The 19,040-nt window shown below is 40.5% G+C and overlaps 1 protein-coding gene across 3 annotated transcripts in view; it reads left to right on the top strand.

Moving 5' to 3' along the window:
- SEMA5A (semaphorin 5A) overlaps positions 1 to 19,040 on the top strand; it is a 504,887-nt gene that overhangs the window by 160,538 nt on the left and 325,309 nt on the right. For all 3 annotated transcript variants that reach the window (XM_073014841.1, XM_007961192.3, XM_007961194.3), the window contains exon 3: positions 8,767 to 8,967. In XM_073014841.1, the coding sequence (XP_072870942.1) occupies positions 8,844 to 8,967 (124 nt within the window). In that variant the 5' untranslated portion in view covers positions 8,767 to 8,843. The remainder of the gene's footprint in view (positions 1 to 8,766; positions 8,968 to 19,040) is intronic.

The raw sequence follows: 19,040 nt of genomic DNA on the forward strand, positions 1-19,040 counted from the left end.
GGAAGGGCTTTTGTTTTGAGAAATGTCTGTTCAGATCCTTTGCCCACTTTTTGATGGGGTTGTTTTTTTCTTGTAAATTTGTTTGAGTTCTTTGTAGGTTCTGGATATTAGCCCTTTGTCAGATGAGTAGATTGCAAAAATTTTCTCCCATTCTGTAGGTTGCCTGTTCACTCTGATGGTAGTTTCTTTTGCTGTGCAGAAGCTCTTTAGTTTAATGTGTCTTTATAGCAGCATGATTTAACAGAAAACCAAACACCGCATGCTCTCACTCATAGGTGCGAACTGAACAATGAGATCACTTGGACTCGGGAAGGGGAACATCACACACCGGAGCCTATGATGGGGAGGGGGGAGGGGGGAGGGATTGCATTGGGAGTTATACCTAATGTAAATGACGAGTTGATGGGTGCTGACGAGTTGACGGGGGCAGCACAGCAACATGACACAAGTATACATATGTAACAAACCTGCACGTTATGCACATGTACCCTAGAACTTAAAGTATAATAATAATAAAAAATTAAAAAAAAAAAAGAAAGGGCTTTTGTTGGTTTAGCTGACACAGAAGTAGATTGAATGAACTTTCACTTAGTTTTAAAACCTGCTGACAGATAAAATTAATATTGCCTTTGTGTAAATAATAATTTTATCTAATGGACTTCATTTATTTTTATCGTTCCTCCTGGCGATCTGGAGCTAAACAAGGGGAAGAAGACAAATGTGTAATAACAATTCCCTTTGAAGAGAGATATAAAAGAAGGTCACTGGAGCCGAACCATTATTGAAATGTATAAAATAGTTTAATGTTTGCTTTTTTCCATTTTATATCATGAGGGCCTTTTATATAGCCATAAAATTCCATCTCCTCTGGGTTCACATGTGATGAAAATCTATGGGTAACAAAGCCAACTTCTTCAATTACCTGAAGGTGGCAGTCAGTGGTGTTTCTGGAGTTAAGGGTGGTCCATGTTTCAGTAACACACTCCTAAAGATGTTTCCCTAGTTCATTTATGACAAGCTTCTTTCAGCTGAAACTTGGCAATCAAGACACATGGGTTCAAATAATATAAAAAAGATCTTGTTTCTTTGTAAGTGCACTATAAAAATTGAAGAGATGTGGTATATTTGTTGGAACATCCTGATTCCCCTTATGGGCTTAATGTAATAAGAGGAAACCTTTAATTTCACTGTATTTCCCAAATAATAAAATGTTCAGTTATTGTTTTTGAAAAAGATTAGAAGAATCTATTTACTTGAACATTGCATTAACTTAAGTTTATTGTTTTATCGATTCTTCATTTAATTCTGTTTCCTGCACTGTACCTAGAATATCTGATACAACAGCAAGAAAAAAGCATAGATTCATTTAATACATTCCTTCTAGTCCTAAACACACCGGGGCTTTGATTCTTCTGGATTGTTTATTCCTGCTTCATTGAACACTCTAACTTGAACCTCTTTAAAGATCACAGTTTCTATATTCCCCCATTCAGGAGGATTTCTTCCTTCTTTGTTTCCGATAACTTTGCTTCTATTCCTACTTTTATTTCATAAATATAAAAAGAGATTTTTCTTTGTTTGACTACTCTGAGTTGTGATCTGGGAGTTCTGGGGCTACCGTCCTCTTCATCCTCACTCCTGTCTTAGAAAGCTGTACCTTGTCCACAGAAGAAATCCTTCAGTATGGCTGGATTAATACGGATTACGGACACCCTGGAGACACTGCCTGTTTTCATGCCTTAGGTGCGTCCCTAATTATTTTCACTAGAGACAAGACTATGCTCCTGGTCTGGGAGTGATCAGGTCATGTGACCTTGTGACCACAAGTATGTGGTTTTAGAAGCTTCAGCAGGGAGCTCAGGCTGTAGAATATAAACAGCCAGAAGGTAGCAGTACCTGTCTTGCTGTGGCCTGTCACTGCACCGTTGATCTCACATGCACTGTTTAATCTCTCTGAGCTAGAAAGAGGGAAGAGAGACTAGGTGGTTTCTCTTTCCTCGTTCACCTTCCAAATTCTGGGAGTCCTTGAGTCATTTCTTGTCTCAGATGTACCAAGGGCCTAAGCCACCTCACAATGGGCTTACTCAGTGGCAGGGGATGGGTGGATTATAAATGGCCCGTAGGACACTAGCTCTGTTTTCTCGGATTCATTCAGGCAGCCAATTCAGCATGTTGGAGCACATACACTTGGCATTGGAACTATGTGTAGATTGTTTACAATGAAAGAGAGAAGCAAAACTTAAGACTTAGAAACACAAAAGGTCTGGGTCTATTCAAGGCAACCTTTCACATGGAAGCAATGGTGTGGCAGGCACTCTACTGTCCCATCTGGGTTTCTGGAGAGGAGCTGCTGCTGTGGCTGGCGTCAGCCACTATGGTGTGACCATGGAAGACAGTCTGTACCTGGACCACTGGGAGGACTAGGCAGATGAGGGGCTCATGGCTTCAGCAAGGGTGCAGATGTGGCTAATGAGTGTGCAAGTCTGCCTCTGAGGACCCTGGTGAGGCGAGAGGGACCACAGGGAAGGTCTTGCAGTGTGAGTAGTGGAGACAGATTAAGAAGAAACTAATTCTCAGCTATTCCTGGAAAAGCATGATTTTTTTTTGAAAGGCAGATGCTGAATGCTGAGTTCTTGAATAGGCAGGAGTATTTACTGGGCAGTAGCTGACAATCATGCACTGGACCCCATCTTTGGCTCTGACAGGATGTGTAGGGCCTGGCTTCGGGGTTGGTTGGTTTGCTGGAATGATTCTTTAGTAGTTCTGCTGCATTCAGTCTGGGAGGGGACTCTAGTTTCTATGTGAGCAGTTCATCTGATCCCCTAAAACAGGGGTAAGAAATGGAAAGAACAAATGCAAAAACAAACATTTGAAAAGCATTTTCCAGCTGGGCATGGTGGCTCATGCCTGTAATCCCAGCACTTTGGGAGGCTGAGATGGGAGGATCACGAGGTCAGGAGTTCAAGACCAGCCTGACCAACATGGTGAAACCCTGTCTCTACTGAAAACACAAAAATTAGCCAGGTGTGGTGGTGTGTGCCTGTAATCCCAGCTACTCAGGAGGCTGAGGCAGGAGAATTGCTTGAACCCAGGAGGTGGAGGTTGCAGTGAGCCGTGATCGTGCCATTGCACTCTAGCCTGGGCAAGAGAACTAGACTATGTCTCAAAAAAAAAAAAAAAAAAAAAAAAAAAGCATGTTCCAACTCTTGGATGTTATGGTTTCTACATTATAACAAGCTGTAACTATTCCTAATTAAGAGGCACACATGCAGCAATCGCCTCTAATACTAGCTTCAGCCTTTTGGTACTAAGGATAGTCCTGCTGTGGCATGCATGGCGCAGGACTTCCTGAGACATCTCTGAGGCCACCTCACTGGGTCAGCTCGCTCACTTGACTCCTTTGTCCTCTTGTCAAAGGAAGTCTCTAATGCCATCAAGTAGGGGATGGGCCCAGGAGGGGTTTGTGGGCTCTCTGGACTGTAACAACAGATTAGGCTATATCCATCTTTATGATAGGCCTATAGCTCAGAAGAAACCCAGCCTCCTCTGAAAAGTACATTAAGCTTATGTTGGATCTGTATTTATTAATGACTGGTTAGACACTGTTCCCTAAGCAAAACGCCTCATGGAAGCTTTTATTCCTTTGATTTCTTTTTTATCTGACAGCTTTTTTTTTTTCCTAAAAGGAGCAGTTATTTTCTGTCCCCAAAGCCTATTCAGTTTCAGTTGTAGCGTGGGAGTGAATGAGAAATGTTATTTATTGCACAAACACTTCTATACAGAGTTGTACTTATTTAGATCAAGCTTATAGAGATACCCTCCTACATCAGGAAAATAAAAGGAAGTTTAGGGGTTTCAGGGGTTTTGAAGTAGAGGCACCAAAAATGCTTATACGTTGTCGCCCAAACTGGCTTTCTAGAATAAATCTTCATATTGGCAAAATCATTTGTTTCATATTAACTCACGTCATATATTTTTATTTTCCTAGAGTTGGTAGGATGATGTTAGAACAACTTTGATCCTTTGAAAATTCCTTCATAATGTATTTCCCAAATGTAGCACATAGTTAAAATTAACAGGAATTTCATATATTTTGAAATTTTGCCTGAATGACTCAACACAAATTTAGTTTGGTGTTTTAGATAAGCATATTTTGAATAATCTTTCAAGTCATGGCAGCTCATTTAACTTCCAAAGAGGGAAGTTATCTATGCATGTATGCATATGTATGTATGTATGTATGTATGTATCTATCTGCCTATCTATCTATATCTATCTATCTATCTATCTATCTATCTATCTATCTATCTATCTATCTATCAATCATAGAGGTTCTCAATCAGGGGCAATTTGGCAGTGTCTGGAGACAATTTTGGTTGGTGCAAAGTTGGCCATGGGAGGGGGGTGTTACTGGCTCTAGTAGGTACAGGCCAGGGATGCTGCTAAAGACACAGAATAGCCCAGAACACAGAATTATATGACTACAATGTCAATAGTGCTGAGCTTGGGCACTAAAAGCCCTGGTATAAATGTGTTCCTCCTACACCACTGAGAGGCAAGAGCTCCATGATTCAGTACAAGATGGACCTGCTGAGTCCAGGAAGGAGGTACCTGCTATTTAAAGCTGAGTCTATTTAGAGTAAAAGCCTCTTCAAGGAGTTAGCTTTCCATGGTAAGCTGCTCAAAAAAGCCCACGTCTCTACATGAAGACTATAAATGCCCTTTCCTGTCACCTTACCATAATGACAGTTTACAGTACCTTTAGTTTAAGAAAAAAGGTAATATGTTACAGTCTGAAAATTATAAACCTCAAAAAATTACCTGTTCTCATTAAATGTTCTTTCCTAACATGACAAACATGTCATTTCAGCTCATCACCCTCGAACTACGTGTTCCATTTTAGCTGCTCGTTCTCTGTATGTGTCATTTCCCCTCTTCTCTAATTGTCGCTTTCCAAATCCCAAGGAAAGAGCATTTCAGACACTTGTGTTATTTTTCTCTTCCTTTCATTCAGGAGGCAAAGATGTTAGGGCTTCTAACGTCACAGGTCTTAAGATCAGAGTGGGTGGCATATTGTAAATAAAGGACAGTTTCAGTCACAAGCAGGTCTGGATGATGCTCTTCGTCAGTAGCAGAAGGGGAATCTATGTTGGCTTAGATGTGCACGCTGAAAAACTGTGTGTAAGAAAAGAATGTGCTCTTAGTCCCTAGTTGATTTGCATTCATTCTTGGAGGTAATGGCAGGACAGTGCTCCAATCCATTTCCATGATGGCTTGCTGCTCTGTGAGAGTGAACTTATCAGTGATATGGCTCTGGGTGGCTGTTGGGTGCCAGGCATGGGTGTGAGTGCTTGGCATCATGCTTACTACAGAGCTAGCATGTTTTAAGGGTTGATTGCCACTTCATCATCCTTCTCCTTTTATCTTCATCATTGCTGATCTGTTTTGATGTGTGACTGCGATAATTTACCTGAACTGGTATGGGTGCCCCAAACCTCCTTGCTTTTAACAGGATGAAATCACATCTAAAGCACTTCTAACAAGTGTTTATTTTAAAATACATAATTTGATAAAATTTCATATCTTAAGTCTCAGGTCAGGAGGCTCAGAAAAGATAGGCTACTTCATCTGGTTACCTTTAGACTGGAGTTCTAAAGCATACTCCGGTGTTGCACACTGTAACTCCTTTTCAAAAGTGAAACTCATACTTTTAATGTTATAACCCAGGGTCAAGGAGCATTTGCTCATCCATTGTCCATTACAGTGCTGTGTGCTTGGGCAGGGATTGTGGGCTGGTGGAGAGATGAGCCTCTGGCTCTCTGTTTTCCTCCCTAGCCCATCCTCCACCTTCATGCTCAGCATCTCTTGTTCCTACAGAAGCTATACTCTTCCGTTGTGTTGATTTGCAGTCCCATTACCTATTTCTCTGTCCAACCTGAATGTTTTGGTCAATGGGAATGTTGTTCAATTCCTTGCATTCTTAAGGACCCCAGCCTTCTGCCTGCTCTGAAGTTCTTGGTCCTAGTGAGTCTGTACTTGGCTTCCTTATATCAGCTCCATGGTTGCTGCCTGTGGATGCAGTAGGCCTTACCTCATGCTGCTTGGTTCCTTTGCAAATTCTCACATGCTTGGTATGCAGTTGTCACTAGTAAATATTGAGGAATGAGAGACTCTAAACTCAGCTGGACCTTCAGGTTTCTGGTCAGGTTTATTTATATTGAACCAACCTCTATGAAATTAACCCATAATTTTTCTACTCTTCAATTTCAAAATTTAAATTATCATGTCTTATCCTTCTTCCCCATTTGGTTGACTCAAAAAATACAGACTGTGAAATTTGATACACCCTCAAATCTATGTTTTCTTTGTCTTGAAATCTCACCATTTGTTCAGGTGGTAAGCACTCCTTTTCAAAGAAGGCCTATTTCTTTCACTTTCTTTACTTGGACCCTAATAGCTTCCCACCCCAGTTTTCTCTGGATTTTCTTCCAGTTCCTCTCTCTTTTATGTATGTATTTATTAATTACTATTATTATTATTTAGAGACAAAGTCTTGCTCTGTTGCCTAGGCAGGAGTCCAGTGGCACCTTCTCAGCTCACTGCAGCCTTGAGCTTCTGGGCTAATGCAATCCTCCTGCTTCAGCCACCCAAGTAGCTAAGACTACAGACACACACTACTACACCTGGCCAATTTTTATTTTTATTTTTTGTATAGACAAAAATCTCATTATATTTCCCAGGCGGGTCTCGAACTCCTGACCTCAGGTGATCCACCTGCCTCAGCCTCCCAAAGTGCTGGGATTACAGGCATGAGCCACCATGCCCAGCCAGGTGTCTTAAACTTAATGTGCTCACACACACACACACGATTCTAATCTCATCTAAACAAAATCCCTCTGTTGATTATCCTATTAAAATGAATGACATCACAATCCTTGAAGTCACTTACATTATCTGCCTTAAGTTCATCGGTGTCTCTTTGATCTGTGTTCCCAAAATCTAGCAGATTATAACAACCACTCTTTTATTATATTTTGCATTTGTGGGGTCAGGAGTTTGGGCAGTGCTCAACTGAGAGATTCTTTTGCTCTCATAGTATCTACTGAAATTACTCAATGGGTTTCAACTTCACTCATGACTGGAGAGTTGGGCTCATGTGTGATCCAAAAACTGGAGCACCTAAACGTGTTCTCTCTAGCATGGCCATCTCAGTGTAGTTGGACTTCTGACCTAGTGTCTCAGTGTCTTAAAGAATGTGTTCTAAGCTGCAGAATGTAGCAATTGCCAGGCTTTTAGGGCCTGGGCTTGGAAACCAGCGCAAGATGACTTCTGTTGTATTCAAATGAGCAAAGCAGTCACTGAACCAACCCAGATTCTAGGTAGCGAACATAGCTCCACCTCTCAGTGCGAGGAATGCCAGAATCTGTGGCCATCTTTAATTTGCCAGTTTCCTTTACCCACAGTCGTTGTGTTCTGTGTTTGCCTTTTTATTCCCATTGACACCACCAAAGTCACTGCTTCATTTATTTCTCTTCTTAACAATTGTAATGGCTTCAAATTGACTTCTCCATTTCTATGCTCTCATCTGCCTGATTTCCTAGGTACACTGTTGTGATAATTGCCTTATTAATATTAATAAGATCTTCTAACATTAGTATACTATGGTAGCTTGTCACCTGAAAATAAAGACCTCACACCTTAGTGTAGTTTGCCTTCCAAATCTTAACCTACTCTGTAAGCTCTTGCCAATGCTTCGCTTTAAATTTCCTGGATCGAGTATGGCACACCATTCCTAAAACATGTTGCATACCTCTTCCTCTTGCCCCTCCAATGTGCCTTTTCATTCTCTTCCCTGGGGATGGAATGTCATTCTAGAAACCTCCATCTGTTGAAATCCTCCTTATCCTCCAGCATTACACTCAGATTTGAGCCCCTCCATGGACCCGTCATAGATCCTTCTCTATAGCAATCGCACTCTCCCTTGACTCCCACAGCACTCCCGTTCTTTTTAAGAGTTGCTAACAGCTTGGATCATAGTTATTTTTACAGGCTTATATTACTTTAATGCTTGTTAATCATTTAAATTGTTCATAATCTTTAAAGTTTCCCGGCATAGTACTTTTATTTCACCCAGTAGGTGCTCGATATAGATTTTATTTGATTCACACTTGATCTCTAGCCAGATATTTTGCAGGCAGATTGTCTACAATTTTAAAAGGTTATCCTGCATCACAAAATACAGAATTTAGCAAATCGTGATGATTTTTTAAAGTTGCGTAGCATAATATTCATCAGTTTATTGGTAAAAGACAATGGCCATGACCTTCTTAAAAATCAGTCTTTTAAATGTTAAAAAGGGATGGGCAGGTATTTGTAGGGTTTCCACATATAGACTTGTGTTTGCGCAAAGGGTTAGGACAGGTGGCCAAGGGAAATCCAGCCAATCCCATCTATTAATCTACATTCCTTAGGAGTGAGTGTGATGACAAGTACTGCTTAAGCTTGAACATTTCTCGTTTAAAACAAATGGGCTATATCATGCAATTATTGGGAGAATGAGAGGTCTGTATTGAGATACACACACTCACGCATGTATTCATACAGCCTGGGATATGACGTAGACAAAATACGCTGGTCTGAGCCCTCCAAGCTCTCCTCTAGCTCAGCAAAGTGTAACCTTAATGTTAGTGAGGGAGTTTTACCAGAAGACCACCCACCGGCAAATGAACTCACGGTCATCTGATTCTTCTCTTTTGTGTGTTTTAGGCACTTTCCACACATGAGGGGAAGAAGAGCTTCTGTTTAGAAGACACGAGCCCAGAGTCAGAGGCCCCTTGCCCACCATGAAGGGAACCTGTGTTATAGCATGGCTGTTCTCAAGCCTGGGGCTATGGAGACTCGCTCGCCCAGAGGTGCAGGGTACGGCTCAGTGCCAGAGAGCTGAGCACCCAGTCATCTCCTATAAAGGTAAGGGACCAGCAAGCACTGAATGCAAAGCCGTCATCTAAAGGCACATTCTGTATTTAGTGATAGAAGATAATAGAGCATCACAAATGCTGTATAATCCAGTGATTCTGGTTTTAGACATAGTTTAAAATAAAGGTAAAAATGTAAAAACCTCTATCATTAGAATTTCATATCCAGAAACTGATCACTACCTCAAGAGGGATCTAAGACAGGGATTACCAAGGTAAAAAATCTCATTGTTTCTGTTCACTGTTATTTAACAGGTACTGCAGGCCTTCTAAGTGTTTGAACCAAAGGATAAAAATGTGACCATAAAAATAACAACAAAACTAAGGAAAGCCTAAAATTTTTCACTATGACATTTTCCTGCAATGCGTTAGTCTTGCCACAAACTTACCCCTTTGTTTCTATCTAGCATTGCATGGCAGCAGAATTGATTTTATGTCCCACGTATCTCTATGGATTGGTGGGATTACATAATTAATCTGTATATCCACTCATTTATTCTTTTATTCATTGAAATGTATTTAAGGTCCTTCACATCTGGGCACTCAAGCATTCAGAGTGTAAAAGAAAATAGACTTTGTCCCTGTCCTCAAGGAATTATATTATCAGGCTAAATATGATGAATCAGACATTGTATTTCAGTAATTCATGCAACAAGTGGTTTTATATTTTGTTGCTTTTAAAATTTGTATCAAACACTTTCAAATATCTATAGAATTAGAAAGAATAGTCTAATGAGCATTCATGGCCCATCCCCATCCTTTTTCATCTCAATTTCCACTCATGCTTCATCTCACATCCACCAAATTATTTTGGAGGAAATTTAAAAAAATCAAATAATTTTATCCATCAGATTTCAGTTTATAATGCTCAAAGATAAGAAATTCAGTACCATTATCACAACAAACAAACAAACAATAAATGATTTCATGACATCATCAAGCACCTAGTGGGCATTGAGAGATCTTTCATGGGTTCATAAATACTTAGGCATCTTTTGACCAGTTAAGTCAAATCAGGATTTAAGTGAATTCCACGCACTGCCATTGGTTGGTATATTTCTTGAGTCTCTTTTAATATTTTACTTTTATTTCATACCCTTTGCAAATTACAGAAACCAAGTTCTTTGTCCTGGACAGTTTCCCATAGTCTGAATTTTGCTCATCGCATTCTGATTGTGTGGTTCAAATATTCCTCTTTCCAAAGATGTCTGTAAATTCCTAGTAATCTCAAGACACCCGCTGAGATCCAAGTTTGGATGTTTTTGTCTTGACTATGTCATGGGTAGTGCTGTGTACTTCCTTCAGGAGGCAGAGCATATCCTGCTGGGAAATGATCAGTCATTGATGATCACTGCCTCAGTCTACTGATTCACCCATGGGTACAAAATTGGGATTTTCTCATTTTATTATTTTGCTTGTTTAGTGGTTAGAATACTTCTATATAAACTGTATTTCCTTCATCAACTATTTGAATATCCTGAAGGTACACTTTATGCAGGAAAGTCAAAATAAATGGTCCCCGCCCCCCACCAATTTATACTTTTATTTTTTTAAAATATATAAATATGTTGGTTCTTTAATATCCCAGAGGTCATTCATTTGTCATCCAAAGGGGATGGGTAAGATGTTATGTTTGCCTTTTTCTTATTTTGATTATTAGAATTATTATTAATACACGAATTTTTACATATTTGATGTATTTTAATCCGTGTAGCTTACATCCTTGTACAGGGTGAAATGGTAGCATTTTAAGCCCAGAGTAACCTCTTGAGAGCAGCTTCTGGATTCTTCTGACTCCATCCAAGTCATCTTTGAGATCTTCTTTGCTCTCTGGGTTGACGAGACGTTCCTATTCCTTTTACCTATTTCTTTCCGTAGATCTGGGAATCGCTCATTTCTGGATGCTTTGAGCACCAAACGTGCCCACAGGTCTTCTCAGTGGACAGTGCTAAGAAAAGCATTTTAAAAATATACCATAAGCTTCTCCTGGTACTTACAATTCATCTCCAGGACTCTAGGGTCTTTGTTAACCTTTCCCATCTCAGTGTTTATTTCTTCCTTGCACAAAATCTCAAGTCTCTGCAGACCAACCTAATTATTTATTTGCCTTTTTCCTTTAGTACACACTCAGTCATTTTAGAATAACAGCTCCATGCAACCCTAGTTGTTTTTGATTATTGAAAAATCTTTAAAATGACTTTTTTCTCTCTGGTTTTTTTTTTTGGTCCTCACAGTAAATATTTCACTGGAAAATTCTAGCAAAATTACTGCTTTAAAATCAGTAGAAATAATTTCTTTCTGCATGGTTATGGCACCAACCCAAGACCCAGTTACTATCATTTGTTTAATTTTTCTATTGATTTTTAGAAATTCTTAAAATTGACATTAAGTTTTTATGCAGTGTTTCAAAGTCAAATTATTGAAGCAAAAGGTGTTCAAAGGAATCTGACTTCACTTCCTCTTTTCTTGATCCTATTCTAGAGCTCTTTCTGCATTTAGCTATTTACCTATATTTTATGGGTTAGGCTACTTTTGTAATAGAAGCAAAACAACACACACACACACACACACACAAATATATATATTTATATTATCTTTTCTTAGATGAAAGGTGGCTATTATATAGACTTGTCTCTGCGTAGCATTATTTTAACCTAATGGTATATACTGGAGCCTACTCTCTAGAAGAGTGTAGAGATTTATGTCATTCTTTCTTTCTTTCTTTTTTTTTTTTGTAGCTACATAGCTTCCCCTATGTGATGAGCCCTAACCTAATCAAAAACTCCTTATGGAGAGATGCTTAGGTTATTTTCTGTCATTTGTGACCATGGATAGTGTTTCAGTGAGTAGTGCCTCCTGTAAACATTATTTAATATTTTTTGCAAGTGTACCGTTGAATGAGATTATTAGAATTGGGATTTCTGAGCCAAAGAGTGAATGCGTATGTGGTTTTGGAAATGTTGCCCAATTCTCTTTCATAGAGGTTGCGCCACTTTGCATTCTAGTTACCCTGGATATGAATACCTGTTTCTCTGCCGCCTTTCCTGCAGAGTACACCATCAGGCTTTGGGATTTGGACAAAACTCAATGCATAAATGGCGTCTCAGTGTATTTTTATTTGCATGTTTTTAATTCTGAGTGAACATTCCATGAATATTTAGGAGAAGCCTGTTGTGTACAGGGTCTTTGCCAGATATTGGGGAGATCGAGAAGATACTCAGTTCCTATTAAAAGGGTTTAGACTATTTCTAGCAATGGGAACCAAAAGGGCCATTGCATAACATTCTGTGAAGGGTCCTAACAGGTGCCTGCCTGTGTTGGGTGCTGCACAGCCTAGGAGAGGGGATTCTCAGCCCACATCCTGGGCTGTAGGATGGTGGTTGAGGAAGGTTTCTAGGATGAAGCCATGCCAGAGTTGCATCCCAAGTGATTGTTAGAAGGTGTTTACAACACTTGTGAAAGGAGAAGTTTCCATGGAGAGGAAAAGAGCAAGTGATAAGCCCTGAAGTGTGAGAGGAAACACTGCAGGTCCTGGCAAGCCTCACGTACAGGAAGTCAGGACATCTTATTTTAAGATATGGAGGAGGAGGTAGAGGGCATGAGGCTCACATGGCAAGTGGGGATTCAGAGGTGCCTGGCATTGGAAGGCATCTAAACAAGTTTATCCTCTATCTGGAGGATGACAACATGCTGTCAGGAACAGCCCATTCTGAGGCTGCTACTGAGACCAATGGGAGGAGGAACTGCATTAAGGGAAGGGAGGCAGAAATGTAGAGAAGAGGTGGATTCTGGAAATTGGAAAGGAGTGTGGTTGAGGATTCAGTAGATGCAGAGCAGGAGCAAGGAGAAAGCCCTGACTGCAATCCCCACATTCTTGGCTATTGATTCCATATAGAATCAAGAAGAGAAAGCAGATATGAGGGGTGTGGTGATTTTAGATGGAAAGGGCTGAGTTCCTGTGAGCCACCAGATGGAATTATCTAGTTGAGAGCAAGCCTTCCTGAGAACCAAGAAAGGCGATATTTTCAAGAGGGCGGTGTCCAGCAGAGCGTCAGATACTGCAGAGTGTTCAAGGCAGGTGTATGCCAGAAGGAAGAGTGACATACTTGTCCTGGTTTTCCCAGGACTTTCCTGGTTGCTTCTGTTCTAGAAAAGCCAGGACAATTGGCCACCCTGAGAAATTCTGTCAGCAGCACTGTATTAGCTGCTCAGGGCTGCTGTAACAAATTACTACACACTAGATGGCTTAAAACAACCTAATTGTCTCTTCTCACATTTCTGAAGGCCAGAGTCCAAAATTACGGTGTTTGCAGGTCTGTGTTCTCTCTGAAGGCTCTAGAGAAGAACCATTCTCTGCTTCCTCCTAGCTTCTCATGGTTGTCAGCAATGTTTGGCATTCTTTGACTTGTGGATGCATCACTCCAGTCTCTTAGTCTGTAGTCTCATGGTATCCTCCCTCTGTGTCCCTGTCTTTTCGTCTTCTCTTTTTATAAGGACATAAGTCATGTTGAACTTAGGGCAAACCCTAATCCAGTATGACCTCATCTTAAACAATTCATCTGCAAAGGTGCTGTTTCCAAATATGGTCACATTCAGAGGTACCTGTGGTTAGGACTTCAGTAGATCTTCTGGGAGGACACATAAAAGGCAACATTTATCAGAGCAGTTTCACCGCAGGGTTGGGGGAAGAAACCAGATGGTGATGTGTGTGGGGATACATCGAAGGTTAGGGACGAGATGATAGATATAAAAGGAGAGAAGAACTCATGTCAGCCATGCAGGGACTTAAGGGCAGGGAACAACTTTTAAAAGAGCATGACTTAACCATCCTCAAATGGTGATGGGAAGGAACGAGGTGAAGGAAGAGGCTAAAGAGAGAGGAGGGGGGAGATGATTGTTTAAGCAGAGACCCCGGTGCTGTAGGAGGGAATAGCAACTGGGAACAGGTGCCCAGTTAAGTTATAGGAAGCCAACTCCACCTCCAGTGAGCCTGGAGGGCAGGAGGCCAAAGCACCCAGGATGCAGGAAAGCTGCTGGGTGGGGGTGGATGCAGGAGAGGAAGGAGTTCCTGAGGATCTCTGTCTTGGCTGAAGAGGAGTAGGTAGGTCCCAGGCCAAGAGAACAGGGCCTTAGAAAGGACACACACACACACACACACACACACACACACACACACACACACACAATGTCGTGTGATGTTATGGGCCCACTCAGGCCTTGAAATGGCTCATGTTATAGCTGAACAAGTGGCCTCCGCGACTCCCCGTGAACACTTTTTTGTAAGGCACCATTCCAAGAAACTTTGAGAAAGCAGGATGAAACACTGACCGGGGAAAATAAAGGAAGAACCAGATAATCTTGACCTAAAATCCTGATTTCCATGCATGTTTAAAATGTCATGATTTAGTATTAGGCACTGGAGGCATTCTGCACAGGATGCTACTGACGAAGGACTGGATGCGAACAGAATGTCTTCATGGAACTTAGCATGTTCTGTCACAGTCTTGATCTGATTTACCTGGCTAGGCAGAAGATGCTGGTATAATCTTTTTTTTTTTTTTTTTTTTTTTTCCAGCCTCTGTGAAGTATTTGCCACTTCAGGCTCCCCCTGTCTAGTGGAGTTCATTGCACAACACACTTCTACAACTTGCTGTGTTTGCAAGGTTACTTGCTTGACTGTATTTTCTGGAGTATTTATCCCTGATTGTGCAGTGGCTGCTAAAACACCCTGACCCATTACAGACGCACCGTTCACACATATGTCCTTGTCATTTGCTTAAACGTCTATTCCAATAAAGAGGGAAAAAAATCGTGACCCTTCAAGACATCATGTTTCTCAGCATGCTGACTGAGTCTCCAAACCATCTCTGAAATTAGTTTTAAATGTTTAATGTCTACTTAAGGCGATGTGCCATATTCTGCTTTTGTTTGTTTATTGATTAAAGTTTACTCAGTATGCTGGCTATTTAGAGAGCAAGCTCCTGTTAAAGGAATTGGTCTGTGGGAAGCGATTTCACATTATTCACAAAGAAAGACCACCAGTGATGTGAGTCATGCTGTACTTTGCTTGGGTCCTTCGTATGGCTGATTTGGAGGCCTTTCTTCAGGCTGTTAGCTGGCAGCATTTAGCATTAATGCCTAAGATTACTCCTGCCTGCAGAATCAGGCAGGGCCCTATTGATTTCCATTCCCAGGTCCCAGCGATCTTTATCTTTAACTCCTTGATGTTCCTGTAGAGTGTCCTCCTACTTATGGGTTTATTGATTGGCCTGAGAATTGTTCTGAAACTCATGGAAAAGCTGCATGGACTCATGATAGAGGATTTGCAACATTTAGCTCCAGTGCCTTGGGAAAGGCATGGAGGGAATTGAGATGACTGCTCCAGCTTGGGCCATCACCGGGACTGGGCTGGGGGTTGCACTTGGTTTTCTGCTACTTCCCTAAGGATCTTGGGTTTTAACAGCTGCCTTTATCCGTATATATAGTCTTAGGTGATTGAAAAAGCAGTGACTGAAAGGGACCAATTAGGATTTTAAACTTGGGTTTTATTCCCGTATCACCATATGAATGATTATTTTTCATGGATCCTATATTTTCCTTTCAAAACGTATCATTATATTACGTTATATTTATGTGTGTGTTGCACGCATTGCTTTGTTAAATGTTGACAGGAAGAATATCTGATATGTTTTGTAACTCTTGAGTTGGCTCTTCTTCGCATTCACTCACTGTGCCCCCAGCCCCCCTCCCAGTCTAAGAAAGCTCTTTCTGCCCTTCTCGAATGTGGCCATGTGTACATTACATGTTGTCATCATAACTGCCTTTCTTGCCTGTTTTCCGGCCTCCTGTCACTCTTCCCTTGACCCCTGTGCTGTCCTGTGGGCCACTGGCATTGTTCAACCTGCCAGCTGCTTCTTCTGTGGCTGGAGAAGGCGTAACATGGGCAGTGTCAAGCACAACAAACTGTAACCTCTCAGAAAATGAGGGAATGCTGGATGAGTGAAGGAGATGTTTCTGTGCTAGGCTCCATGTGTGTCCACAGCTCCATGTGTGTGACATGGCTCCACGCATGTGTGTCTTATGGCTCCATGCATGTACCGTAGTCCCATGGGTCTCTCACAGCTACATGCATGTCTCATGGCTCCATGTTTGTCTGTGATTCCATGCAGATCCCACAGCTCCAGGCATATCTATGTCTTTGTGTGTGTCCATGTATCCCTGCATGTCCCCATCCCTCCATGTGTGTCCACGGTTCCAGGCGTGTTCGCAACTCCATGTATGTATGTCCCATGGCTCCATGCGTGTCCCATGGTTCCACACATATCCCATGGTTCCACGCATGTCCACATATCCTTTCTTGCCCCATGGCTCCATGCGTGTCCCACAGTTCCATGTGTGTCCATGGCTCCGTGAGTATCCCATGGCTCCATGCATGTCTCATGATGCTCTGTTTCCTCTCTGGGTTTTGGCTGTCTGGTGTCTAATGCACCAAGCAGTTGTGTGGAGTCATGGTACTGGCTGAGTTTAGCCTCTTCATTAGGATACAGCAACCTCATTGTCACAGGAGGGGCTGCAGTAGAGGATTCCTTGAGTCCCTCTGAGATTCCAGAGGTTTCTGAGTCTGAATATATAAATCTTGGGTAAAATTGCTTCCAGTATTTCTCTCTGTTCATCTAGTCTCAGATCTACCACTCTGACCTTTAGAAATCATAAATGTGTGTGATTGCATGATAATGTCCTACTTTCTCCAAGGAGGAATTAAGAACATTTATTTTAATTAGAAACAGATAGCATGACATTATTTTTAATGTTTAGTTTTAATATTTTCATATAAATCTGATTAACATATAGGAAGACACTGCTAATTGTTGAAAACTCTCTTGAACTCAACATTTTCTCTGTAAACTAAAATTTACATAAACCAAGTGTGGTCTTCACTTGTTTCACTATAGAATATGACTTATCCTCCTAAGAGTTTACTTGGGGAGGAAACGTGTTGTTATGGATCCTTAAATATCCTTTGTTCTGTGAATAATTTGTTTTTTCATTGTCATGCACATGACTGGATGTTTTATGTGATGTAATGTCAAAATCATATTGGCAAAATATTCTAATCTATTTGCAAAGGAACCAGCTAAGGTATAACCACATTGCCTGCTTTTTACATTAAAAAATGCATTTGGGGATACGTTTCTGATTTTAAAGTCTGTTGTCAGTTTTCTATCTGGAGAAATGAAATATTTTTAAAAAACCACTTTTCAATCCTGTAATCTAGGTATGTAATGATTATTCAGGAGTGCACAGAGATATTAGGAGAAAATGCTGCATGTAACCACTCTAAGTTATTAACAAGGAGAATTGGTTTTAATATGTAGACTGGGCTTTAATGTTGTTATTGATCTTTGGCTCATGAGAGCTGAGAGGGTCCCTGTTGTGCATTTTTATAAGCAATAATTAGACTCTGATGAAAATGGTTTATTGAGTTTTGAAAGTTATTAATAACTTTCATGTTAGTTTTGCATTCTAGGGCCACTAATTAAATAATTTTTAAAGATTGAATATTTATATTTTATCTTCAGGTAAAATTTCAGTTGTTTTTTGGTTGATTTGTCTCAACAGGGAGATAGTTTTTATTATTTTAAGTCTTTGAGTGGATTGCTTTATAAGTAAAGTTGTGCAATGTGATTGAGTTAAAACTGGGAATAAGAATTGTAAAGTTAGAATCCTGATTTAAAAGAGTGTTTCCATTTGGCCTCAAATGGTACGTTATTGTATTTTATTTATCTTTAAGTATATTCTAATCTTTCTAAACATTAAATAGGCAATTCATCTATTTCTCATACTGAAGGTAGATAAAAATCCCTATCTTATGTGCAGAGGAAGAGTTGGAGATTAAATGTGGGGTGAGTAATGTTTTAATTAGGCAGTATTTTTCTTGGATTATATTCTCCTGTCTTCTCTTTATATCAAAACAAGGTAAGCCACCTTGGTTACATTTGGGAGACAAAGCTTATGCCATCTGCAGCAGACAGCAATGGTGATATCTCTCTGTTACCAGCACAACAACAACAAAAGAGTGCATTAAGGTTTCCAAATATTATTTAATTTAGTTTTTAATTTAATCAACACTTTAAATTTGTATTTTCTTGAATCTTTTTTATGATTGACTAAAGAGGGGCTAGGAGGTAATCTCTAGCTTTAGGTGGAATTATTCTTTATCTTTTGCTCTCCCAATTCCTTCATATGACCCAGGGGCAAGTCTAATCACACATGTTCCATGAGTGAGAAAGTGTTCTTATTCACAATGAAGGGCCCTGCCAGACTCATGCTGTCATCCACAGTGATGTTGTGTGCTAAAGCACCAAAATGAATGGATTCCTCTAATCCCCACTGTAAAAAGTCGGGGTAACAATATTTGACCCATCCTACCCTGAAAATACGTCTGGGTATGCCTTAGAGAGGCTGCAAACCCTGTTAACTAAAATCAATGAAGCAAGACCCTGACGCCAGGAACAGCTGAGCAGAGTGCTCGTGGCAGCTCCCAGAGGTGATTAATGATTGTCATTCTCATTTGTATGTTTGATTTTTTGTGCCACTCAATTCTCTGGCTTCAGCACAGAACATTACTTATTTAAAGATGAAAGCAGAGGTCCAGTTCATTAATAATTTACTCAATATTTATTAAGTGCTTATTATGTGCCAGAAATTGTTTTAGTTACTAGGGTTACCCCAGGAAGTAAAACAGAAATAAATCCTGGCCCACACTGAGTTTACATTTTATTAGGAGAATCAGATAATAATAAGATATAGACATGTAGTAGAATTGGTTACATAGTGATAGGGCTGAGGAAAAATAAAAGGCAGGGAATGGGTTAAGTGAAGGAAGGGGTTCGCAAGTTTCATCATGATAACCAGGTATGCCTCTAAGCTCCACCACTGCCTTTTCTTTTTGGTTTGTTCTGCAGGGAAATGCTGGAAGACCTACACTACAAGAACTCAAAACAATGATGTAACTGCATGAGGAAAACTGTAAGGCAATGAACAGAAAGCAGAGTTCAGAAATAG

Source organism: Chlorocebus sabaeus, chromosome 4 (genome assembly GCF_047675955.1).
Source record: "Chlorocebus sabaeus isolate Y175 chromosome 4, mChlSab1.0.hap1, whole genome shotgun sequence".
Classification (NCBI taxonomy): domain Eukaryota; kingdom Metazoa; phylum Chordata; class Mammalia; order Primates; family Cercopithecidae; genus Chlorocebus; species Chlorocebus sabaeus.